We start from the raw sequence: 26,413 nt of genomic DNA, 5'->3' as shown, positions 1-26,413 counted from the left end.
AAAAGAAACCGAGATATAATATTAAGAATACCGCCTAGCTTGTGCAACTGCCGCAAATTAGACCCTGACACAACCTCAATTCCAAATAAAACCTGAGACAATAAACTGTTTTCTAACCCGAAAAGGCAGAAACACATTTGATGAGAAAATCCTATGCAACGAAGCCCATTTTCTACCAGATAGTACATCAATGTGGTATGTGAGAGAAACTATCAACAATAACACCAAGACATCGGTGCCGCTCAACTAGCTCCACACAATCATGGTCCACGAAAATATTAGGAAAGGAAGAGTATGTCTAGAGGCCTTAAACATTAATGCTTTTGTTTTGGAATCATTACAGTGAAAAAGTTTCGACTAGCCCAATTTATGAAACGGTCGAGACATGCATTTATGTCACTTTGAACACACTCTAGAGCTTGTGAAACGGCAAAGGTCATTAACGTAAAGAATGAACAGAAGGGTCCCCAAGACGGAACCCTGAGGTACACCAGAGTGCAGAGGAAGCAAATTAGAAAGAGCTCCATTTAAAGCAACAAATTATGTCCTATTACTTAGGTATGACGAAATTAGCTTGCAGGCAGATAAGGAAAAATTAAATGCATTCCTAAGCTTATTTATCAACCCATCAAAATCAATAGTGTTGAATGCCTTCGACAAATCAAGTGAGATTAGTACACTTGGTTAACTATTATTAATACCACTTCGAATAAGATCAGTAAAAGATAAAATCAAATGTGTTGTATTTAATACGTTCCGAAATGCATATTGCGATTCATAGTCAAATTTGACGTCACTAATAAAATCTGTTCCTTTATTATATGCTCCACAACCTTAGATAACGCCGGTAAGATAGAGATAGGTCGAAAATCATCAGACACATATACGACTCGAGACTTAGGGATATCAATCACTCTAGCACTTTTCTAGGCCGAAGGAAATGAGGAAGACATCAAAATGCAATTTGCCGAGTCTTAAAAAATGTTTGACACAAAAGGGAAAATTGTTTTGACAAATTTGATAGGGACTTTGATTTAACCTTGCACATAGCCTCGAAAAGTTCATCAACACAGCGAAATGTAAAAGACGAATTAAAATTAGAAAAATTTTTAAATACAAACCCGTCACGTGAAAAATTACCGCTTGCAAAGAAGTCATTGACATTATTAACATTCTAGTCAACATATTCGCCATCACCACCCAAACATCCGGAGCTCCTGAGACATCTCACAAGCCAGCAGAGTCCAAAACCCAAAAAATTTGTCGAAAAATGCTTTCTCATTGCTTTACGAATTACAGATTTCGCCTTATTGCGGTATTTGCAATAGAACCTCCAACTGGAAAGCAGAATAAGAAAGATCACAAATCGACCTAGCAAGCCTTATTTCACTTCAATCAATCCAGCATTGCATATCCTGTTCCTCACTACGGGTACACACGAGAAAAGATCACTAAAAAGAAACCCCATGTAAGAATATTTAGTATCAACATCAGGAGCACCTAAGATAAAGCCAATATCAAAATAATTTGAAGAAGAAAAACGATCCCAGTCAATATTCCGGTAATCTCTGAAATCAATGTACTCCGGTGACCTAGAGAAACTAAAAGAAAGACTAGAAAATATGAGCGCGTGGTCAGATTACAATTGAAGTCACCAAGTACAATAACGTTCTTAAAGCGGGAAAACAGATCACGGTAATAACTTTCAAATTGGTCAAGATTGCCGATCGGTAAATAAACCACACCAAATAAAACCGTAGCACTGCCAAAATCAATTTAAAACAAGTAAAAGCGTGCTAAGTTCGGCCGGGCCGAATCTTATATACCCTCCACCATGGATCGCATTTGTCGAGTTCTTTTCCCGGCATCTCTTCTAAGGCAAAAAAGGATATAAGAAAAGAATTGCTCTGCTATTAAAACGATATCAAGATATGGTCCGGTTCGGACCACAATTAAATTATGTGTTGGAGACCTGTGTAAAATTTCAGCCAATTCGTATAAGAATTGCGCCCATTGGGGCTCACGAAGTAAAATAGAGAGAACGATTTATATGGGATCTGTATCGGGCTATAGACCGATTCAGACCATAATAAACACGTTTGTTGATGGTCATGAGGATCCGTCGTACAAAATTTCAGGCATATCGGATAATAATTGCGACCTCTAGGGGTCAAGAAGTCAAGATCCCAGATCGGTTTATATGGCAGCTATATCAGGTTATGAACCGATTTGAACCTTATTTGACACAGTTGTTGAAAGTAAAAATAAAATACGTCATGCAAAATTTCAGCCAAATCGGATAAGAATTGTGCCCTCTAGAGCCTTAAGAAGTCAAGACCCAAGATCGGTTTATATGGCAGCTATATCAGGTTATGGACCGATTTAAACCATACTTAGCACAGTTGTTGGGTATCATAACAAAACACGTTGTGCGAAATTCCATTCCATTCGGATAAGAATTGCGCCCTCTAGAGGCTCAAGAAGTCAAGACCCCAGATCGGTTTATATGGCAGCTATATCAGGTTATGGTCCGATTTCAACCATACTTAGCACAGTTGTTGGATATAATAACAAAACACGTCGTGCAAAATTTTATTTTAATCGGATAAGAATTGCGCACTCTAGAGGCTCAAGAAGTCAAGACCCAAGATCGGTTTATATGGCAGCTATATCAGGTTATGGACCGATTTGAACCATACTTGGCACAGTTGTTGGATATCATAACAAAACACGTCGTGCGAAATTCCATTCCATTCGGATAGGAATTGCGCACTCTAGAGGCTCAAGAAGTCAAGACCCAAGATCGGTTTATATGGCAGCTATATCAGGTTATGAACCGATTTTAACCATACTTAGCACAGTTGTTGGATATCATAACAAAACACGTCGTGCAAAATTTTATCCCAATCGGATAAGAATTGCGCACTCTACAGGCTCAAGAAGTCAAGACCCAAGATCGGTTTATATGGCAGCTATATCAAAACATGGACCGATATAGCCCATTTACAATACCAACCGATCTACACTAAAAAGAAGTATTTGTGCAAAATTTCAAGCGGCTAGCTTTACTCCTTCGGAAGTTAGCGTGCTTTCGACAGACAGACGGACGGACGGACGGACAGACGGACGGACAGACGGACGGACATGGCTAGATCGACATAAAATGTCACGACGATCAAGAATATATATACTTTATGGGGTCTCAGACGAATATTTCGAGTAGTTACAAACAGAATGACGAAATTAGTATACCCCCCATCTTATGGTGGAGGGTATAACAAGTAAAAGCATGCTAAGTTCGGTCGGGCCGAATCTTATATACCCTCCACCATGGATCGCATTTGTCGAGTTCTTTTCCCGGTGTCTCTTTTTAGGCAAACAAAGTAAAGGAAAGGATAAAAGAAAATTATTGCTATGCTGTTGGAGCTATATCAAGTTATGGTCAAATTCGGACCATAATGAAATGAATGTCGGAGACCATAGTAGAGGTCATTGTGTAAAATTTCAGCCAAATCGGATAAGAATTGCGCCCTTTAGGGGCTCAAAAAGTAAAATGGGAAGATCGTTTTATAGGGGAGCTGTATTAGGCTATAGACCGATTCAGACAAATTTCACCCAAATCAGATAACAATAGCGCCTTATAGAGGCTCAAGAATCAAGATCCCAGATCGGTTTATATTGAAGCTATATCAGGTTATGAGCCGATTTGAACCATAAATTGCACAGTTGTTGAAAGTCATAACAAAACACGTCATGCAAAATTTCAGCGAAATCGGATAGGAATTGTGCACTCCAAAGGCTTAAGAAGTCAAGATCTCAGATCGGATTATATGACAGCTATATCAGGTTATGCAACGATTTCTCCCATACTTGGCACAGTTGTTGAAAATCATAACAAAACATCTCGTGCAAAATGTCAGCCAAATCGGATAAGACTTGCGCCTTCTAGAGGTGCAAGAAGTCAAGACCCAAGACCGGTTTATATGGCAGCTATATCAGGTTATGTACCGATTTCAACCATACTCAGCACAGTTGTTGGAAGTCATAATAAAACACATCATGCAAAATTTCAGCCAAATCGGATAAGAATTGTGCCCTCTAGTGGCTCAAGAAGTCAAGACCTAAGATCGGTTTATATGGCAGCTATATCAAAACATGGACCGATATGGCCCATTTACAATCCCAACCGACCTATACCTATAAGAAGTATTTGTGCACCTATAAGAAGTATGCGTGATTTCGACAGACAGACGGACGGACGGACAGACGGACGGACATGGCTAGATCGACATAAAATGTCATGACGATACTTTATGGGGTCTGAGATGAATATATCGAGGAGTTAGAAACAGATTGACGAAATTAGTATCCCCCCATCCTATGGTGGAGGGTATAAAAAAGGGACTCACAGTGACATACAGACATATTGAAGATATTTTTGTAACGCAAACCATTGAAAATATAAGCGCCAGCAAACTGACAATCATTTCGGCAATACTTATAACCAGGTATAGAAACCGCATGACCGCAGATATGTCATCGGAAAGCCATGTCTCAGAAACTGCAAAAAATTCAAATATATTTCCTTCCAAGATACATTTAAGCTCATCTAATTTCAAAAATAGTTTAATACTTCTACAGTTTAAATGCGCAATATTTAACCGACGCTGAAACGTCATTACTTAAATATATAATGTTCTTCATGATTTGCTTTTGTGGAGGATAAACCTCTGAAGAGCTCAGTGTTTTCTTTATGTAAGTTAATATTTTGATTATTTTTAACTCGACCTTATTTATTCGATATTGTTGTTTTTAATTCAAGCTCGCGGTCTTTCTGCTTTTTCTCTTTTCTTTATTATTTATGCATCGATATTTCGCATTTCAATGAAATGCATTTTCAAGATATGATCTACAACAAATTTAATTTATTTTTTAACTATGGACATCACTGTTTCTATTTTTTTTATTTAACTATTCACTTGGCCACTCCATCAGATTTTGCTCTTCCTTGTTTGAGTTTTCTTTTATGGCCGCCTTCAAAAGACTTCTTTGCTGGAGCTTCTTCATCCATTCTGACATCATTATCTAACCAACGCAACCGTTGTATTTTGATGTGTTTAACTATCCTATCGTCGTCATACAGCTCGTTGTTCATACGACGCCTTTCCATTAACGCAGACTGGTCCATATATTTTACGAAGGATTTTTCCCTAAAACACTCCAAGTACCGCCCATCTGCTTTCGCGAGTACTCATGGCTTGAAGCCATACAACAGCACGGGTAGTATCAGGGTCTTGTGTAGTGTAAATTTCGTTTGTCGATTAAAAACAAGTAAAAAAGGTACTTTTTGTGGTTTAAAGGTACCATTTATTCTTGAAGGCCGTAACTTCCTCTCATAACTTAAAAAAATTCGACCAAAGATATAACGGGAATACATATAAAAAGTACTGTGTGCAGGCCATTTCGCTAATATATATTGCAAGTGTACTTTGTTCACGACAATTCTATTAAAGAATAGTGGGAATACTTCTATGTATATGGAGGCCACCGTAGCGCAGAGGTTAGTATGTCCACCTATGACGCTGAACGCCTGGGTTTGAATCCTGGCGAGACCATCAGAAAAACTTTTCAGTGGTGGTTTTCCCCTCCTAATGCTGGCAACATTTGTGAGGTACTATGCCATGTAAAACTTCTCTCCAAAAAGATGTCGCACTGGGCACTGGGACTGAACGTCGATGTCGGTGGGAAAGACATTAGCCGGAAGTCGAAAAATGAATTTTCTCGGTAATGCATGGTTCGGTTGACTGGCCAATCAATTACACACGGGTGTAAGTTCCTGGCAAGTCTTGTATTTCTTGTGAACATCCTAACGTCAGAATTAAGAAGACGAATATCCCTGGAAAACACGCTATGATAATAACGATAGAGCAATACAACGCTACCCACTTTCCGACGATGTTCAAGAGAACAATATATTAGTTGGATACCCCACCCCAATAGTGTTGGATACCCCACCTCAATAGAGTTGGATACCCCACTGTCCGCTATCTGATGGTCTCGCCAGGATTCGTACCCAGGCGTTCAGCTTCATAGGCAGACATGCTAACCTCTGCACTACGGTGGCCTCTCATTTGGGTATAAATGGGTAAATAATCGGGTATTTACCCAATTTATTTATGAGATGGGCGATCTCTACAAATGTTTCAATCATCAGGTGGTTGTCGTGATTTTGAAGATTTTCCGCGAAGCGTCGCTGTAATGTGAGAGAGTAGTAGCAGAGTGGTGAGATTTTTGTGTTGCCATAAATATATGCGTTGGAGAAGCTTTTTGTGGCTGATTGAAAATTTTTACCAATATATTTTCGCAATACGGAACGTTCAAACATCTTCAACTCTTGTGCAGCCGTGGGAGAGATAGAAAACCATATTGTAAAGACGTATGTTAATATAAGTCTTATTACAGCCTTGTACTATAAGAGTTTTATTTTCCGTGGTAAAGATTAACTGTACAGTACCTTAGAGAACACACCGGTTACCTTTTGGCCTTAATTAAGTTCTTTCTACAATGGTCATTGAACTTAAAAAGGTTGTTAAAGTTTACACCGAGGTATTTCAGGCTCATCGTAGTTGTCCACGTTCATTAGTTAAGCCTAATTATTGATCAAAGTGTTCCTACACGTATTTCAACAGCCGGCTAACTTGACGGTATTAAGATGTTAGTTCTGTGTTTACATTTACAGCAAACCACCCCATTTTTTGCACTTCTCTTAGTTTGTGTTTCTCTTTCTTTCATTTTACCTACACATGCTCACACACGAGCGCAAGTTTTTTGTTTGTATTGAAAACAATGCCATTTTTAAAACGACATTTTGATGACGAAATGGCGGCTTGCAACATATGATTTGTTGTATATTAAGACAAAATTTTCCAAGTTTTAGATGAATAATATACGACGACGTGGGGTGCAAAAATTTACCAGCAAATTCACTTCTACGCCCGAATGATATTTAAGGCGACCAAAACATAACTTAATGACAAGTACTGATTGCGACAGTCCTACTTGATCATTACTTATTTGAAACATGTAAAAGCGTGCTATGTTCGGTCGGGCCGAATTTTATATACCCTCCACCATGGATCACATTTGTTGAGTTCTATTCCCGGTATCTCTTTTAAGGCAAACATATAATAAAAGGAAAGAATTGCTATGATATTGGAGCTATTGTATAATATCAAGTTATCATCCGATTCGGGCCATAATTGAACTGAATGTTAGAGACCATAGTAGAAGTCGGTGTGTAAAATTTCAGCCAATTCGAATAAGAATTGCGCCCTCTAGTTACTCAAGAAGTCAAGGTCCAAGATCGGATTTATGTGGCAGCTATATCAAAACATGGACCGATATGGCCCATTTACAATCCCAACCGACCTAACTAATAAGAAGTATTGGTGCAAAATTTCAAGTGGCTATTTTTACTCCTTCGAAACTTAGCGTACTTTCGACAGACAAACGGACGGACGGACACACGGTCGAATATGGCTAGATCGACTTAAAATGACATGACGACATTCTTCTTCAATTTGACCCAGATCGGTCCAGATTGGGTCCATAAAAGGCGCATCTATGTCTGATTTCGACAACCGTGACTGAACAGTGGCTTGTATTTATTAGACCACTCAATTTCCGTCCAAATCGGACCATATTTCGATAAAGCTGCTATGGGTGCATAAATCAAGCATTTTTCACCGGATTACGATGAAAGGTGGTTCACATATATAACCGAATTGTTGGGTATTCAAAGTTCGACCCGGTCGAACTTAATGTCTTAAGACTAATATAGCTATATCTTTCCATCGGGCTTTTGGTCTTTCCGTTGTTTGCCTCCAAAAGACTTCTTTGCTGGAGCTTCTTCATCCATTCTGACAACATGACCTAGCCAACGCAGCCGTTGTATTTTGATGGGTATAACTATGCTATCGTCGTCATACAGCTCATACAGCTTGTGGTTCATATGTCGCCTATATTCTTCATTAACGCAAACTGGTCCATATATTTTACGAAGAATCTTTCTCTCAAATACTCCAAGCACTGCCTCATCTGCTTTCACAAGTACCCATGCTTCAGAACCATATAATAGCACGGGTAGTATCAGTGTCTTGTATAGTGTAATCTTTGTCTGTCGAGAGGTGGCCTTGTTCCTAACTGCTTACTTATTCCAAAGTAGCATCTGTTTGCCAGTATTATTATTCGCTTTATCTCAAAACTGGTGTTATTTGTTTCGGTTACGGCGGTTACGAGGTAGATAATGTTACTGACTGTATCAAACTTGTGGTTCCCAACTTTCTTCATTTTCTTTATCTGCTTGGTTGTGCAAGGCTTTTTGGGAGTTAAAACCATCCATTTCGTCTTATCTCCATTAACTGCCAGACCCATTTAAACTGACTCTCGTTCAATTCTTTCAAAGGCAGCAGTTACTACTTCCGGTGACAGACCTATGATACCGATGTCGTCGGGATAGGCGAGTAGCATGTGATCTTTTGTGATTAGTGTGCCACATCTATATATATATATATATATCTGCATCTCGTATAATCGATTGGCTGTCTCCTTGTCTGAAACCTCGTTTGATATTAAATGGTTCAGAGAGATTTTTTCCTATTCTTACTGAGGAACACGTATCAGCAAGTGTCATCCTGCAGAGTCTTAATAATTTTGCAGGGATACCAAACTCGGACATGGCTTGAAATACCTTTGAACGTAAAGGAGTATCGAAGGCGGTTTTGTAGTCAACAAAGATATGGTAGGTGTTGATTTGTCCTTCTCGGGTCTTTTCCAGGATTTGGCTCGTCATATCAAAACCATAAATGAGGTCATGTCAGACAAAATAGTGAAAAAAGTTAATTTTCAAATAGTGCTATATTCACTGTTGAAAACCAAATACTACGTCACATTTTATTAATTGAAGTTGTGTTGTAGTTTTCAAGATATCGTGATTGCGCAGTCGAAAGCCTTTAGATGATCAAGTAGGACTAGTGTTGTTGCCTAGAATCTCCAGCTCCTTCATGATTGGCGTCGGTTTTTCATTATAGAAAGCACCTTCAATGTCAAGTAATACTACTATTGTATATTTCTTCACAGGATAAATTGATTTACTTTTTAAAAATATCTTATTGTGAATATTGTCTACGGCTCTTGTTCAAAATAACCCATTCGTAAGGTCCAATTTTAAACCAATTTTTAGAGCATTTCAGCTTGTATTCAACGAATAACATATTTTTCATTAAACATTTTGTGTTTTGTTTGTTTTAAGGATTGATGAAATATTTACGTGGCTCTTGGAGGTTGCTGACGATTCCAAGGAATTAATAGATGGCGGAAAAATTGTGTGGTCTGTCACCTACGTCTACGAGAACCCAAGGGAATCTTCGTTAGAAATTTCACCGGACGAAAATAAAAAAAGGATGATTGCAAAATTAGAAGTGAACAAAGATGACATTCAAGCTGTTTTACCAATGGCAAAGGTAAGAAAAAATAATTTTTTTGCATGCGAATAAAATTTCGTGATTTTTTCCAAAATTAGAAATAAAGTTGAGGCATTGTGTCTCAAAATTATACAGTATATATCACTCATTGTGTATAAGAAAACACCGTTTTGAAGAAAAAATTCCAAAACACCATGTCTTCTTAGATCCTTCATTGCAAAATGATTTGATATAAGAATCAAATGTATACAGGAAATATTTTTATAGCACCGAAGCTGAAAACTCCACTTTGAAAAATTTTCTATAAGAACATTTTAATTATGAGAAATTGGCATGAATGCGTCTGGACATATGGTTTGATAACAACTCCATAGAAAACGAAAAACACATATGTAGACTAATAGTGCGTCGTCATGTTGATATTCGTAAAGCAGTGATGGAACTTTCAAAAATTTGCACAATACTTCGAACCCTACAAGCTTATGTAGTCAAGAATTATGGAAACTTTTCATATAAGAAAAAATTCTTATATACGTATCTGTATAAAAACTAGTTTCTTATATGCAATAATAGGAAAAAAAAACTATAAGAAAAATTTAAGTTGAAACTTTTGGAGTTTCTTATATTCGTATAAGAAAATTTAAAAAATTTAAGAAAAAATATTTTACAACTAATCTTAAACATAATTTTCATTAACAACGGGAATTTCCCTACAACACTCCAACAATTTTCTCTGTTCAAATAAGATATACTTTACAAACTACGTTAAAAGAAATGAAATGGATATACTCATAATACAGCTGAACTTGCCTCATAACAAACTGCAGTGTTCGTGTCAGAAAAAGAACACGAAAACCTAATATCCTTTTGGATGAAAAATAATTAAGAATAATGGGAGGATAACACAACTATATAACAAGTAAAAGCGCACTAAGTTCGGTCGGGCCGAATCTTGGAAGCCCATCACCATAGATTTTGCTAAAAATTTATACAAAATAAATTTAGTAGAAGAGCATAATTATATTCTAAATACCAAACTTCTGTCAAACCAGCAAAAATAAAAGCTTCTAAGAACCGAACAAAGATGTTCGAGAGACCGGTTTACATGGGAGCTATATCAGGTTCTAGACTGATTTGGACCGTATTTGGTCCCGTTGTTGGATGTCGTAACAGAACACCGCATGCAAAATTTCAGTCAAATCAGACAAAAGTTTCGGTTTCCAGGGGATCAAGAAGTCAAATGTGAAGATCGGTTTATTTGGGAGCTAGATATAGCTCTGAACCGATATGGCCCATTTGCCTATTTGAACCTAGATCTTGGTGAAAAAACATCTGAATTTGCAGCTATTGGGTTGCCCAAAAAATAATTGCGGATTTTTTAAAAGAAATAAATGCATTTTTAATAAAACTTAGAATGAACTTTAATCAAATATACTTTTTTTACACTTTTTTTCCAAAGCAAGCTAAAAGTAACAGCTGATAACTGACAGAAGAAAGAATGCAATTATAGAGTCACAAGCTGTGAAAAAATTTGTCAACGCCGACAATATGAAAAATCCGCAATTACTTTTTGGGCAACCCAATACAATAAGAACTTTTTGTTCATGGTAAAGTGATTCATAACAACGTTTCTTTATCTCAGCAACAGCAAAATAATTTTAAGGAATTTATGGTATGTTGATAAAAACAGAATTTTCAGTTTTCATACTACTGATTGTATCGCTATAAAAGAAGTTTGCTTTAGAGAAGCAAAAGTTTGCACTTTTCGACTGTAGCTTGGCTCAACCTTAGAAATTTCAACATGACAATGATTCAACACACAATTGAAAGCAATGGTTCGGAGCTGAGCGGAGTGGAGAGGAACAGGCGACATTTTTTGAACCCGGAGCAGAGCGGGAGCGTTGCACTCCGTTCCGACAAAATACAAATCTGTAAAATACACATTTTTTAGACCCACCACCGAAAGATTCATTTTGTCATTCCGTTTGCAACACATCGAAATATCCATTTCCGACCCTTTAAAGTATATATATTCATGATCAGCGTACAAATCTAATACGATCTAGCCATGTCCGTCCGTTGGTCTGTTGAAATCACGCTACATTCTTTAAAAATAATGATATTGAACTGAAACTTTGCACAGATTCTTTTTTGTCCATAAGCAGGTTAAGTTCGAAAATGGGCTTTATCGGACTATATCTTGATATAGCCCCCATATAGACCGATCCGGCGATTTAAGGTCTTAGGCCCATAAAAGCCACATTTTTTTATCCGATTTTGCTGAAATTTGGGACAGTGAGTTGTGTTAGAACTTTCAATATTTTTCTTCAATTTGGCCCAGATAGGTCCAAATTTGGATATAGACCAATCTCTCTGGAACACTTGAAGCAATGTAACTTAGGCACCGGTGTAGGCAAAATGTGGTCTACTGTTAAGTCACACTCAAACCCCGGTAGACGGGATGACAGGACCTCAGTCACTTTTGGCGAAATAACCGTGACTGATCCGAAGAGATGCGCCAGGTTGTTCAACCGTCAATTTATTGTGCATCCCGAGAGAGACAGGATAAGGAGGAGAGCCATTCGTCGTATTCGTGGTCTCCGAGCCGATGAACAGCCATCACAATTTGCGGTGGGCGAAGTTACGAATGTCATCCGTGGCGCCAAATCATCTAAAGCGTTGGGCCCCGACGGAATCTCTACATTGATGTTGAAGAATCTGGATTCACCTGGAGTTGAGTACCTTACCACTGTCCTCAACCTGTCATTGAACACTCTTATAGTTCCCGATGTCTGGAAAATGGGCAGAGTGATCCCGCTACTGAATCGTGGAAAAGACCCGAGTTTGGGGGAGTCGTACAGACCGATCTCCCTTCTCTCACCAGTGGCAAAGACGCTTGAGGCATTACTACTCCCGAGCCTCGTAGGAGAATTTCCATCCGCCGAGCATCAACATGGATTTCGGAGACTGGACAGCACAACAACAGCTTTGCATGCCATCACCGCACACATTTGCCGTGGCTTCAATCAGCCCAGGCCATGTGATAGGACGGTCCTCGTGGCACTTGACCTATCGAAGGCATTCGACACGGTCAGCCATGCCAAATTATTTGAGGACATCGCCAACACGTCCCTCCAGCCAGGCCTGAAACGATGGGTCGTCAGTCATTTGTGGAATTTAGGGATAAGAAGTCGAAACACCGTAGAGTGAAACAGAGAGTTCCCCAAGGTGGGGTGATATCTCCGGCACTGTTTAACCTCTACCTATCCTCCATTCCACCCCCTCCAAAAGGCATAGAGATCGTATCATATGCGGACGATTGTCGATGACATCTGCGATAGGTTGAACGTCTACCTCAACAGCTTGCCTCATATTTCACTGCAAGAAATCTGAAGATATCCGCCACCAAATCTTCAGCCACATTGTTCAATACATATACGCGTGAGGTGAATACTGAGCTGACTGTGATGGTCGATGGAGAAATGATTCCGACCATCAAGTGTCCCAAAATACTTGGCGTCACATTTGATAGCTCTTACATATTCTCCCCACATGCCACAGCAATCTGCAATAAAGTCAAAAGTAGAAACAAGGTCCTCAAGTCACTTGCTGCCAGCACTTGGGGTGCAGACAAAGAAACCTTGTTGACCACGTACAATGCAATTGGCCGGTTTGTGGTAAGTTATGCAGCGCCAGTGTGGTCTCGTCAACTTTGTGACACGCAGTGGAACAATATTCAGATCTGTCAGAATGCCGCCCTCCGAACTGCGACGGGCTGTCTCCTGAGTTCTCATGTGGACCACCTCCATCAGGAGACAAAGATCCTAGCAGTGCGAAGACATAACTACATGCTGTCCAAGCAATACCTTTTGGGCTGTTATCGTAGAAACCATCCAAATCATCATCTTGTGGATAGATATCCACCGCCCAGAAGCCTTAAGGTAGATCTACATGATCTAGAGCGTGAATTTCAGCGCTGCAAGAGAGAACCTCTAGATCAAACGGCATATCAAGCGGGTCTAAATAACATTCATGCAGACACGGTAGCAGATGCGGTAATTGGCTACCGGGTGAATGTAGTCCTTGGAGAACGTCTGCCACCCATTGCACCCGAAGAAATTGACCTCCCCCGGCAAACCAGAGTAGTTCTGGCTCAATTACGTTCCGGTAGATGCAGCCGCCTCAATTCCCACAGAGCTAGGATTGATGCCGACGTGCAAGATGTATGTCCCGATTGTAACCAGGGACCGCACGATACACGTCACCTGTTTAACTGCCCGCCCAGATCCACACGACTCAGACCCAGAACCTTGTGGACGCACCCCATCTTAGTCGCAGAGTTCCTGGGTCATGACACTCAACAGAATCAAGCAGACGAAAGATAGAACACAATAAACTGCTACAACAACAACCAATCTCTCGATTCAAGGGGTTGGGCCCATAAAAAGCGCATTTATTGCCTTATTTTGCCAAAATTTGAGGCAGTGAGTTGTGGTAGGCCAGTCGACATGCTTCTTCAATTTGACCAGACCAGATCGGTCCAGATTTGGATATAGCTGCCATATAGGCCAATCTCTTGATTTTAGGTCTTGGACCCATAAAAGGCGCATTTATTGTCCGATTTTGCCAAAATTTGGGACAGTGAGTTGTGTTAGACTCTTCGACATTTTTCTGCAACTTTGCCCAAATCGGCCCAGATTTGGATATAGCTGCCATATAGACCGATATCTCGATTTAAAGTCTTGGCCCCATAAAAGGGACATTTATAATCTGATTTCACTGAAATTTGACATAGTGACTTATGTTAGGCTTTTCGACATCCGTGTCGTATATGGTTCAGATCGGTTTATTTTTAGAAATAGGTACTAAAAAGACCAATATTTTGTTATACACAATTGAACAATGGTTTGTACTTTTTAATATTTGGTCCAAATCGGAACATATTTCGATATAGCTGCTATGGGGCATAAGATATGCATTTTTCACCGGATTTTGACGAAAGGTGGTATGTAAACCACCTTTCGTGGTGGTATGTAAACCACCTTTCGTGGTGGTATGTAAACCACCTTTCGTGGTGGTATATAAACCACCTTTCGTATACCCGAGGTAGTGGGTACCCAAAGTTCGGCCCGGACGAACTAAACGCCTTTTTACTTGTTATGTACGAACTTGTTTTTTTGGCGTATTAAAACAAACATTTAAAAATATTAAATCATCATTTTAGGGTTTAACTTTCGTTAAATCGTTATTGAAAACATATCAGAGAACAGATTTGTACCAATTTTAAAAAGTTTCGTCTTAAAGTCAAAACAGATAAGAACGAACTAAGTGCGGTAGGGCTAAATTTTGTATACCATCCATCATTGATCGCATTTGTCAAGTTCATTTTATGGCAGAAACTAACAAGTAAAAGCGTGCTAAGTTCGGCCGGGCCAAATCTTGGGAACCCAGCACCATGGATTCTGTTTATATGGGGAGCTATATCGGGTTAAGGATCGATTTGGATCGTAGTTGGCACAGTTGTTGGAAATCATAACAGAGCACAATGTGCAAAATCTTAGAAAAATCGCACAAAAATTGCGGTTTCCAGGGGTTCAGGAAGTCAAATCGGGAGATCAGTTTATATGGGAATATATCAGGTTATAGACCGTACTTGGCACAGTTGTTGGAAGTCATAACAGAACACTATGTGCAAAATGTCAGCCAAATTGGATGAAAATAAAGGCTTCTAGGGACTCTAGAAGTCAAATCGGGAGATCGGTTTATATGGGAGCTATATTAGGTTTTTGACCGATTTGGACCGAACTTGGCACAGTTGTTTGAAGTCATAACAGAACACTATGTGCAAAATTTCAGCCAAATCGGCTACCAGGAGCTCAAGAAGTCAAATCGGGAGATCGGTTTATATGGGAGCTACATGCAAATATGAACCGATATGGCCCATTTGCAATCCTCAACGACCTACATTAATATAAAGTGTCTGTGCAAAATTTCAAGCGGCTAGCGTTACGCGTTCGACCGCTATCGTGATTTCGACTGACGGACGGACAGACATGGCTATTTCGACTCAGCATGTCAAAACGATCAAGAATATATATACTTTATGGGGTCCTAGATCAATATTTCGAGGTGTTACAAACGGAATGACTAGATTAGTATACCTCCATTCTATGATGGTGGGTATAAAAAGGATTAAGCAACAAACTCCATGGATTTTTATACTCACCGCCATAGGAAAGGAGACATATTCATTTAGTCATTCCGTTTGCAACACATCGAAATACCATTTCCGACCCTATAAAGTATATATATTTTAGATTATCGTTAAATTCTAAGATAATTTAAGGATATTGCTAAAGTTGAGCACAGATTCGTATTTTATCGATACGCAGGTTAAGTTCTTGGACCAGCAAAATCGGATCATATTTAGATAGACAGACCTCCCGGTTTAGGGTCTTGAGCCCATAAAAGCCGCATTTATTATTCGATTTCGTTGAAATTTTAAACCGCTAGTTGTACTGAGGCCCCCATATCCGAACCGAAAATGATTCATATTGGGCCATAATTAGATATAGCTGCCATGTAGATCAACCTAACGATTTAAGAGCGTTTATTACCCGATTTTTTTTTTTAAATTTTGTACAATGACTTCCTGTCGACATCCGCAACGATTTTGGCCCAGATCGAACTATATTTAGATAAATCTGCTATATAGACCAATCTAAGGTTCTTAAACTCATAAAGACCCCATTTGTTACCCTATTTTGCTGAAATTTGGAACAGCGAGTTACACTTGGCCTCTCGTTGTCCGACTTGAACATATCTCAGATCGGACTATATTTAGATATAGCTATCTTATAGACTGATCTGCCGAATTAGGATTTTAAATCCATAAAAGCCCCTTTTGTTACCCGATTTTGCTGAAATTTTAAACAGTGAGAACTGAACATAGTCCAGATTAAACCAAATTTGGATATAGCTGCCATATAGACCGATCCACTGATTTAGGGTCTTAAGCCCATAAAAAAACTTATTTTCTTATATAGCCGAAAATGTGGAGCAGTGAGTTGGACTAGATTTCCCGTTGTCCGAACCAAATTTGGGCCAGATTGGACTACACTTTGATATTAATTTGGAACACGGAGTTGTACTAGGCCACCCGTATGTTTGGCCATCCAAACCGCGTATGGTCCATATCTAACCATATTTGGATGTAGCTTCTATATGTACTGAATTGCAGATCTGGGATCTTAAGCCATAAAATCCTCATTTATTACCTGATATCCTTGAAGTTTTAACCCGTGACTTACATAAACTTAAACTTAATGCGTTAGTTCTAGTTTTTTTAATTTGGTTAAGAATTGCTTCCCGTATGTGCTTGGGAAGTAAAGTCGGATGATCTGTTTATATAGGAGCAAGAGACACGGATTCAGACCATACTTAATTTCAGTCAAATCAAATAATAATTGCGCCCTCTAGACGTTTAGAAAGTAAAATAGGGAGGTCGGATCATACGAGAGTTGGAGGTCGTAGGAAAAATTATGGAAAATTTCAACCGAATCGGATAAGGTGTGCACCATCTAGGGCAGAGCTGGCAAAATATCGACGACACTATAAATATTTTATTTTTTGACTGAATATCGATGGATATTTTTCCGAAGAATACTATCGCAAAAGTTGATTTTTTTGCAAAATTAAACAAAACTAAGCAATCCGGAGAATATAGGCGACGTATGAACCACGAGCTATATGAGCTGTATGACGACGATAGGATAGTTACACGCATCAAAATACAACGGCTGCGTTGGCTAGGTCATGTTGTCAGAATGGATGAAGAAGCTCCAGCAAAGAAGTCTTTTGAAGGCAAACACGGTGGTAACCGCAAACCGGGAAGACCAAAAGCCTGATGGAAAGATCAAGTTGTGGGAGACACCTCGAAACTTGGTGCCAGAGATTTTAGAATGAGCGCAGAAGATCGAGGCGCTTGGAACGCTATTCTACGTTCGGCTAGTGGAACAAATATTCTGTCATAGCCATTAAAAGTAAGTAAGTAAGCAATCCGACACTGAATGTATCCTTTAAGATACATTACGCCTATAGAGGGAGCAATTTTCATTCGATTAGGCTAACATTTTGTACCATGATTTTTCTTATTTCTGTGCATTGACATTGCTTCTATATAAATCGATTTCCTGATTTTTACTTCTTATTTTCGTTTGAAATATAGGTGATGGGAAATTAATGATAGTATCGATAGTATTGATTGTTGATTGGTGTTGCGATTATCGATAGTTTACCAGCTCTACTCTAGGGGCTCAAGAAGCACAATCGGGAGATTGGTTTATATGGGGGCTATAAACTGCTATGGACCGGTTTGCAAAATTTCAGCTAAATCTGGCAAGAATTGCGCTCTCTAGAGTCTCCAGAAATCAATTCAGGAGATCGGTTTATATGGGGGCTTTATAAGGATATAGCACGATATAGACGGCGATCAAGAATACATATCATCAGAGTTCAATATTGCTTGATGTTGCAAATGTAATGACAAACTTTATATGTCACTTCATAGGGCACGGTGTGTATTAGAAGAAATTTAAAAATAAATAGTCACCTTAAAATAATAGGATCGGAAGTGGAGCGGATCGGAGCAGAAAAAAGGTACTAGCTCCGGTTCCCTGTTTGAAAACAATGCATAAAACAAAATTCACGAGAAAATAAGTTTAAACATCCGCTGCCTCCAATATTGATCACCAGATTTTTTGGGTTATATTGAGGATAAAGAATCATTTAATTGTAATTTTGGCATATAAAATGTACATATTCTTATAATTTTATTTATTTTTTATTATTTTCAGAACTGGGAGCTTATGAATACAGCTGTGTTAACAGGCCGTCAAGTGGCGCAAGCTATGAAAGTATTTATTGTTTCCCAAGGAGGAAAAGTTGCAGATGTTACTCTTCAAAGTTCATGCTTTGCAGAGGATGAAAGCGTTATAAAGGTAAATATGCCCAACGTGAAAAGACTTCTATCATAAGCGTTGTTAAAAATATAGCTCTACTCCAAAAATGTTAACCTCAACTTTAGTTAAAATGTACTAAATTTGTGGAAAATTTAATTTTATATATGGCTGAAGATTTTTGTTCATTATGAGTTAATTTAACAACAATTAACAATTACGAAATGGTGTTTACTTAGTTCACGTTCTGCTTCCCACAATTAAAAGTACAAACATGTAAATAAAACTATCATTCGACCCAGTCAAAGGTTTAACCAAGAAATTTCCATAGCTCCACAAAAGCTTTTGCTATTTTGTAATGAATAAAAACAAAAAGTTTGTTAAATATCCGATCGTAAGCACAATTTTTTCAGATACCATCTATTCTTATTCTCTAAATCTGATATTCACCAAAGATTTAGATGCTTTTCTATAATTGTTATATTTTTGTATCAATTTTAGGTGTCTTCTTCATGTAGTTCTGTGTATGTAGACGGATCCGAAATACGTGGATCATCGAACGCTTCAATAATTGTTAAATATGGAACATATATTGGACTTGCCAAGTTTATAGTTTGGATGCCTGAATTTCCACTTGAAGTTTACATTAGCGATTTCCGGCTATCGCAGATTAAGGGATGGAAAGTTATTGACGAACATCAGTACATGTAAGTATAAATAAAAAAAAAAAAAATTCCTTATAGAATAAACAAGTAAAAGCGTTCGGTCGGGCCGAATTTTATATCAAGTAATGGACCGATTCGGGCCATACTTCATTTGGATGTTGGAGACCATAGTAGAAGTAATTGTGCAGAATTTCAGCCAAATCGGATAAGTTTTGCGCCCTATAGGGGGTCAAGAAATACAATCGGGAGATCGGTTTATATGGGAGCTATATCAGGTTATAGACCGATTTAAATCATATTTGGCACGTATGTTTAAGTTCAAAAAAAAAGTCATTGTACAAAATTTCAGCCAAATCGGAGTAACATCGGGAGGTCGGCATATATGGGAGCTCTGTCAGGTTACAAACCGATTTCGACCATACTTGGCATAGTTGATGAAAATCAAAACAAAGTACTTCACGCAAAATTTCAGCGAAATCGGATAACCGATACGGCATAGGTTTTTAAGGCACCTATATCAGGTTACGATTTCGACCATACAAAATTTCAAACAAATCATATAAGAACTGTGCTCTCTAATGGCTCAAAGAGGTCAAGGTGCACGAAAGGCTGCCGCCTCAGTGTACAATACACTGGCGCAACAACAACATGACCCGACAATCAAATGGCAGCTGGTTGACCCGATGGATTCCTTCATCGGCAAGGGCTACCGCTCTATCTACCGAAATACTCAACAATAATACGGTGGCCTCCAGTGAGGTTAAATTAGGTTAAAGTGGCAGCCATCAGACTCGCTTAGATGTGAAACCACGAAGGAAGATGCTTTCTAGTTCCTACCGTCGATTTAAAAGCCCAACAACTTGCGAATTTTCACATTTGCTAAATCGGACAAGTTTTCATAGAAATGAGAACCTAAAGTGGAAATCCTTCTGACTGCCAGTGCGGGACATACACACCTACAGTCTTTGACGGCTTCTTCACAGTTTCTGAAAAAGTTGTTACTGGCAACCTTCAGTCTGCCAGCTTGTTTTCCGATTAGACTGCTGACCTAACATGACGGACACATGATTGAGACGTCTGTTCTAGCCAGCGAAAGCATAGCGGTGGACCTCTTCAAATCTAGATTAGACCACATAATTTTGGAATTAGAGATGTGCGCGTGAGTGATTTTTAACTCACGTTCACGCACGCTCAGGAGAAAAAAATTTACTCAAGCACGACATTTTTATGTTGAATCACATTCACGCACGCTCAGGAGAGGAAAATTTAACTCACGCATGTTCACGCACGACTCACGTGGCACTCACGACTTACGAGAAAGTCACGATTCACCAGAAAATAACATCAGGCATTGCATCATGGATAACACAGTGTCCGTAGCCGCCACATGATCAAAGAGAAAGCTCCCTTAGCCTCAAAGCAGTGGACGTAGCAATTTGTCTTACCACAATGTCCAGAGGCATTAGGTGTAGAATTAAATTCAGTGCATTAGATGGTGTCGTCCTCAGTGCGGCTGTGATGCACAAACAAGCTATCCTTTGGAATGGGCTGAGTATTGAACAGTTAGTGGACTTTCAAAGTGCTGTCCACCAGACCACAACACCATATAGCATTATAGGTCTGACAACTGCAGTACATGCCCAGTGCATGACACGCGGTTTAAACCCCCATCCTTTGCCAATTTCCCTCTTGCAGTTTTCTTCTTACTATACTTCGTACTTAATAAAAATTTTTTCTTTGTTTTTAGACATAAGAAATCTCGCAGAAAGAAAAGATCATTTTTCCATGGACAGCACAATTCAGGATATTATAATAATGGGCTATTAGATAAGATGTCTTGTCGAGCTCGTTATCAGCAGAGTCCCGTTGAAGTTTATGCCAGATTCGTAGCTGTTGATCAGGTAAAGTATTATATCTTAAATAAAAAATTAAACAAAAAATTAAAATGTAGAGAACAAAAGCTTAAATCGGAGCACCAACTTAAAAAAAGATGTGAACCAAAAGGTTTCCTAAGAAAATTAAAAATATAGGAAGGACAAGTGACTCTGAATGTCTTGAATAGCCAACTGACCAATTTCAAAGTATAAAACAATTTTAGTTGTATTGAAGAACATACACCAAAATCCATTTTTATTTCTTAATATCCTTATCAGTTTCATGACTGCGATAAAACTGTTTGCCTTTATTTTTCTCACATAATTCCTAATGTCCCTGTTTTCAGAACTCTGGCCGCATAAGCTATTTTATATCGCGTCGCACAGGACTCCGTGTAACAGATTTAGTGCAGCCCCTATTGCGTGTTGCAGACCCCAAAATTGCCAGTCTAAAGGGTAGAATTCTGCAAGGAAAATCCATGGGAAGAACAGATGTTCAGGTAAGCAAATGGAGCTTTTTTTTCTAGCTATGTGTGTAGCATTGGTTTTCATCTGCCTTTAGGTATTGTCGCCAATCACTGGACGAGTAATTGGCACAAAAGAAATTCGCGTTGGTAGCGATAAAGTTAGTCTTGTTAAACTTTCTGTACGCGTTGTATCTGGCCTCCAACTGACCATAACACCAGACAACACTATAGAAAATGGTTATATAGCGGAAACTGCGGTAACCCACAAATTAACGGCGCAGTATCAAGAGGGACTGTTAGATATCGATCTCGAGTTTTCGGACGGATCAAAAACTCCTTTGAGGTTTGAAAGAACTGAACGAATGAAATTTCCTTCTCTACATGAGAATATTTTTTTACAGGGATATATCGGTGGATGATTATTTTCTGCTGGTTGAAAGCTTGGACACTGAAGTTGTAGCCTTCGCCCCCATGTTGGCCTCTCATCATCCCCGTGTCATTGCGGTCGGAGAAGGAAATGGTAATCTATTAAGAGTTACTCTACTTCTGTCCGAGGAATGTAGGATACGCCGTAACGTAATGTCCACCAAACAATCGAAATATAATGCATCGCCATTGGCAAGTGCACTTGCTGCTGTTGATGTTGATTTTAACAATGCCAACGAAATAATCAACAAACATGAGGTTGTTCAAAATGATGGTATCTATCGCAAGGAGAGGAACAAATATTCAAGCAATGCAGGAGATCTTGCGGATATTATAGGTAAGTTCTCTGTCTGTCTCATGGACCGCGCAATAAAGGTGTTAGGTGCAAAAGCAAACGTATTGCTATTATCTATTGAACATTTTAACATTCTAAACTAGGCATACCATTGCGGGATTCTACACACCATCATGAACCTACTGTTCAGGCCCGCCAACACCACGGCAATAGCCTTTCGACTGATAAGGTACATTTTACCAGCAAGAAAATTCAGAACAGAAACATGTCCTCCATTGAAGTAGGAATGTATGTGCTGTTAACAGCCTTTTGCTTTGCAATCGTCGTATTTGTCATATCATGCGTAGTGTATGCATCCAAATTTAAGGCTATACACATCGAAAGTGGCTTAGATGCTGGAGATATGCCCAAAGGATCAATGGCAGTGACTGATATAAATCGCGAATCTAAGTTCTTATCGGATACAACAACCAATGCCCATGACTGGGTGTGGTTGGGTCGTTCGACAATGGATCGATCATCAATGTTGACATTTAGTACTCAAGGTCAAAATTTCATAAACCCAAGAGGTAAGTTGGCCGTTAGGCTGGAATCTTTTTAGCATTATGTATTTTGATAATGATACGATACTGTTCTCCAATACAGATTCCCGAATACGAATAACAGCAAATCCCATAAACAACTGTGCTACTACTAACCCGGTTGCGGTGAAATCAACATCGTTCCACAACCCAAGCGATCCTTCGAAAATTGAGATGTTGGATTCGAACAACAAATCTATGTAAGCTCTCGACAATGTTTTTTTTTATAAACTTTGGTTTGCGGGAGCGGTAAAACGTTTGCAGATTATTGTTTTTATTATTAGTAATTTTGTTAAAAAGTGCATTCCTTACGTTGTTGTAGCAGTAAGTTGTGCACTGAGGTGGTAGCACTTTCCGATGAAGGACTCCATCGGGTCAATCCGGTACGTACAACCGACTGCCACGGGATTGGCATTCCTTACGTATTATGATCAGGCGTTGGGTAAATTAATGCCATATTTGGTATAAGTGACAGCCACATAAAACTTCTCCATAAACAGGTGTCGCACTGTACTTAAACTTGAATGGGTCAGCACTCATTGATATGTGAGAAGTTTGCCCCTGTTCCTTAATGGAATATTCATATGCAAATTTGCATTTGCAACAGCCAAAAGCTTTTTTGGGCTTTTTGCTGTGAAAAAAGCCCACTTTTCTTAAATTGTAGTCTCGACTAGACATTATAGCAGTTCAACCTGGTTAAGGCTTTTTGTGGGTCCTCGAAAATAATCTCTGAGCAATAAACGACGACCTTGTTGTCTTATCTTAACCTAGTGGCACCTATTCACCGAGGGACTCTTATGCAACAAGGCGCAGCATGTTCGCCCATGACGCTGAGCGCCATGATTCGAATGCCGACAACAACATCAGGACATTTTTCCAGTGACACACTATGGAAAGGGGTCCCATATAACTGAGCTAAAACTTAAAATAAATGTCATTGTTTGATAAGCGAGAAGTGTCTCCATGGGTTGCCCACCATAGGTGAGTTCACTCCGAGGCCAGTTTCGCCCATTGTGATATCGTAAAAAAGGGATGAAAAACAAGTTGTGAGACCTCGGACAATATCCAGTGGTTATACACTAGGGCGGGTCGATTTTTTTTTATTATTTTTAATTGTATAGCAAAAACGTAAACTACATTACATTCTAAGAAACTTCCCCGAAGAAATGAAATCCTAATCCGCGCCTCTCGACTTGAAAGGTATATGCCCACCTTTGCCCAAAAAAAAATTAATGCTGGAAATAATATCTTTTTCCGAGTCTAGAGGCGCGGTTTAGGGATTGATTTTAGATCCATGGTTTCTTCAGATAATTTTCTTAGAATTTAATGTAGACTACGTTTTTGCTATACGATTTTAATTTTGTTTCATTCATTCAAATCAACCCTCCCTATTATACACAAAAAAGAAACAGGAAGAATCGAGAGACAGAGTGAGGTGAAACGCCTATCCCTCGAGCAAGAAAGTACATGTATGCATTCGTTGAATCTTATCGCACCCTCAGTCGGAACCATTCACTCCCGACGGCGATCTCAGGCGACCTCCCAGAGGATTACCTAGCTCACAGAAAAACCGCCTCCCCAGAAAGGAATGCCAGCGTCTCTGCAGACCCGGGCATTGACAGAGCAAGTGCTCGAAAGTTTCCTCCTCATCCTTATCTGGACAACTCCTGCAGAAGTCATTGTGCGGTATTCCCATGCGCGCCGCCATGCGACCTATAGCACAGTGTCCTGTTATGGCCCCTGTCAATTTGCTCAACGACCTTTTATCGAACGCCAGTAACTCCTTTGCCGATGACAGGCCAGAGCACCATAGCTCAAGCCATCTCATCTACTATGTTCAGTAGCTCGACAAATAGCACGAAGGCAAGACCGCTGACAGGTTCGAACAGCGCAAACGAACCCCTCCTGACGCTTTGTCCACCCCTTTATTTCCTGCAATCCCTTCATGTCCGGGGAACTCATATCAGCCTCACATCGTGGACCCGGAGTCTATGCAGGGACTTCAAACAGTCCGCCACACACCTCGACTTCACCGTCCCCGAACTGTAATAAAATAGACCTCTGTCTGAAAGATTGTACAATCGTCCGATAGCCTCATAGACATACCGATGTTGAGTGAGTCAGAGTAAACCCACACTCCGATACCTGCCTCCATCTTGGAGCTGTCAGTGAAAATAGAGATCTCATTTTTCCCAAACACAGCATTCGCCTTCAATTCAATTCATCCCTCCCGGGAAAACAAATCCTCATGTCCTCATCCTTGTTGTTGTAACCATATTTTCATGTAGAGGTGGCGATCCTCGTCAAGCTCCTATAGGTGAGCAAGCGTTCCGGTCCAAAGGGCCGATTGCCGCGAGATCAGGGAAGCCATTGGTTATTTAAAGGTGGCGACCGGTTGCTCGCGGCTAAGCTTTTTGTGACAGCAATTAACACCACACAGATTGGACCACAATGTTCCAGCATGTGTGGTGCTCACAGCTATCCCGAGCCGGGATGTACTCATGCTTAATTCGATATTGTAAAATTTCCCATGAACATTCCATTAAGAAAAAGGGAATATTTCTCTCGTATCAATGAGTGCAGTCCGATTTAAGTTTGAATTCAAAGATAAGGAGCGACACCAATTGGTAGAGAATATTTAACACGGCAGGATATCTCACAAATGTTGCCAGCAATAGTAAGGGGAAAACCACCGCTGGATATTTATTTCTAATGTTCACACCCGTATTTGAACCCAGGCGTTCGGCGTCATAGGCGTACATGCTAACCTGTGAGCCACGTTGGCCTCCGATATTAATTCAATATTAGTGATATTTTATAGTGTTTAAGTTAATTTTTTGTTGTTAATTTTTGCTGTTTTACTTACGTTCTGCTTACACTATTTTTAAAAAAATAAAATTTTCTTAATACTATTTATATTACATTTGCTTGTTTCTATAGGATGGTTCATAGCAATGATATTGTGCTAAAACCTAATGAATATCGGCCACCTGTTCCACCACACAGAAATATTGCCATCAAACATGTTAATCACAATTGTTCAAATGTTAGCGGCGTAAGTAAAATTTTGACAATTAAAGCATATAACAATTCATTTGTTAAATCTAATTTTATTTATTTATTTATTTATTTATAGCAAACTGCCGGAGCTAAGGGAAATGTTGTAACAATGGGTACAAGGAGCAATGTTGCATTTCCACAAACAGATTCATCTTCGTTATTCGATGAAAAATATTGCAAAAATTCGCGGAACTGCATTCACCAAATTTATTGCCAAAAAGAAGTCATTCATCAGCCAAGGCAGAATTAATGCAGGAAGAAAAGCATAATGCTGAAAAACTAGTTGAGTGTGGCACTCACAAACTGAATGCATTCCAATTTGATACATTGACCCCAAATAAAATGCAATTAAGTTCCATAAAACCCAAGTCAAAAACTGGTCACCCATCAACAAAAGGTAGGATAATTATTTTTATTTTGTTCAAAAAATATTCATTTATTCGTTGGTCAGCCACAACATATATGATACATTATAACTGTGGTATCATAATAGACTTTGCATAACCGACCTACCCCACCTCCCTATACAAATGTGGTTACAACACCAACAACAACATTACCGGACCTAACCTCACCATGTGCAACTTTCCAAATATATTTTTTTTT

General features: G+C 39.2%; 2 protein-coding genes across 2 annotated transcripts in view; one reads left to right on the top strand and one right to left on the bottom strand.

Annotated features, from left to right (window-relative positions):
• Window positions 1-26,198, top strand: part of LOC106086988 (transmembrane protein 132B) — a 62,779-nt gene extending 36,581 nt beyond the window's left edge. Inside the window, exons 5-15 of the mRNA XM_059367655.1 lie at window positions 9,311-9,521; window positions 18,338-18,481; window positions 18,941-19,146; window positions 20,852-21,005; window positions 21,326-21,478; window positions 21,541-21,788; window positions 21,847-22,208; window positions 22,310-22,735; window positions 22,812-22,947; window positions 25,688-25,802; window positions 25,884-26,198. Coding sequence (XP_059223638.1) covers window positions 9,311-9,521; window positions 18,338-18,481; window positions 18,941-19,146; window positions 20,852-21,005; window positions 21,326-21,478; window positions 21,541-21,788; window positions 21,847-22,208; window positions 22,310-22,735; window positions 22,812-22,947; window positions 25,688-25,802; window positions 25,884-26,057 — 2,329 coding nt within the window. The 3' untranslated portion in view covers window positions 26,058-26,198. The remainder of the gene's footprint in view (window positions 1-9,310; window positions 9,522-18,337; window positions 18,482-18,940; window positions 19,147-20,851; window positions 21,006-21,325; window positions 21,479-21,540; window positions 21,789-21,846; window positions 22,209-22,309; window positions 22,736-22,811; window positions 22,948-25,687; window positions 25,803-25,883) is intronic.
• LOC131996913 (uncharacterized) overlaps window positions 26,087-26,413 on the bottom strand; it is a 4,304-nt gene continuing 3,977 nt past the window's right edge. The window contains exon 2 of the mRNA XM_059367112.1: window positions 26,087-26,110. Coding sequence (XP_059223095.1) covers window positions 26,087-26,110 — 24 coding nt within the window. The remainder of the gene's footprint in view (window positions 26,111-26,413) is intronic.

This window comes from Stomoxys calcitrans, chromosome 4 (genome assembly GCF_963082655.1).
Source record: "Stomoxys calcitrans chromosome 4, idStoCalc2.1, whole genome shotgun sequence".
Classification (NCBI taxonomy): Eukaryota; Metazoa; Arthropoda; class Insecta; order Diptera; family Muscidae; genus Stomoxys; species Stomoxys calcitrans.
Note: the sequence above shows the minus strand (reverse complement) of the source record. Positions and strands in the feature narration are given on the sequence as shown.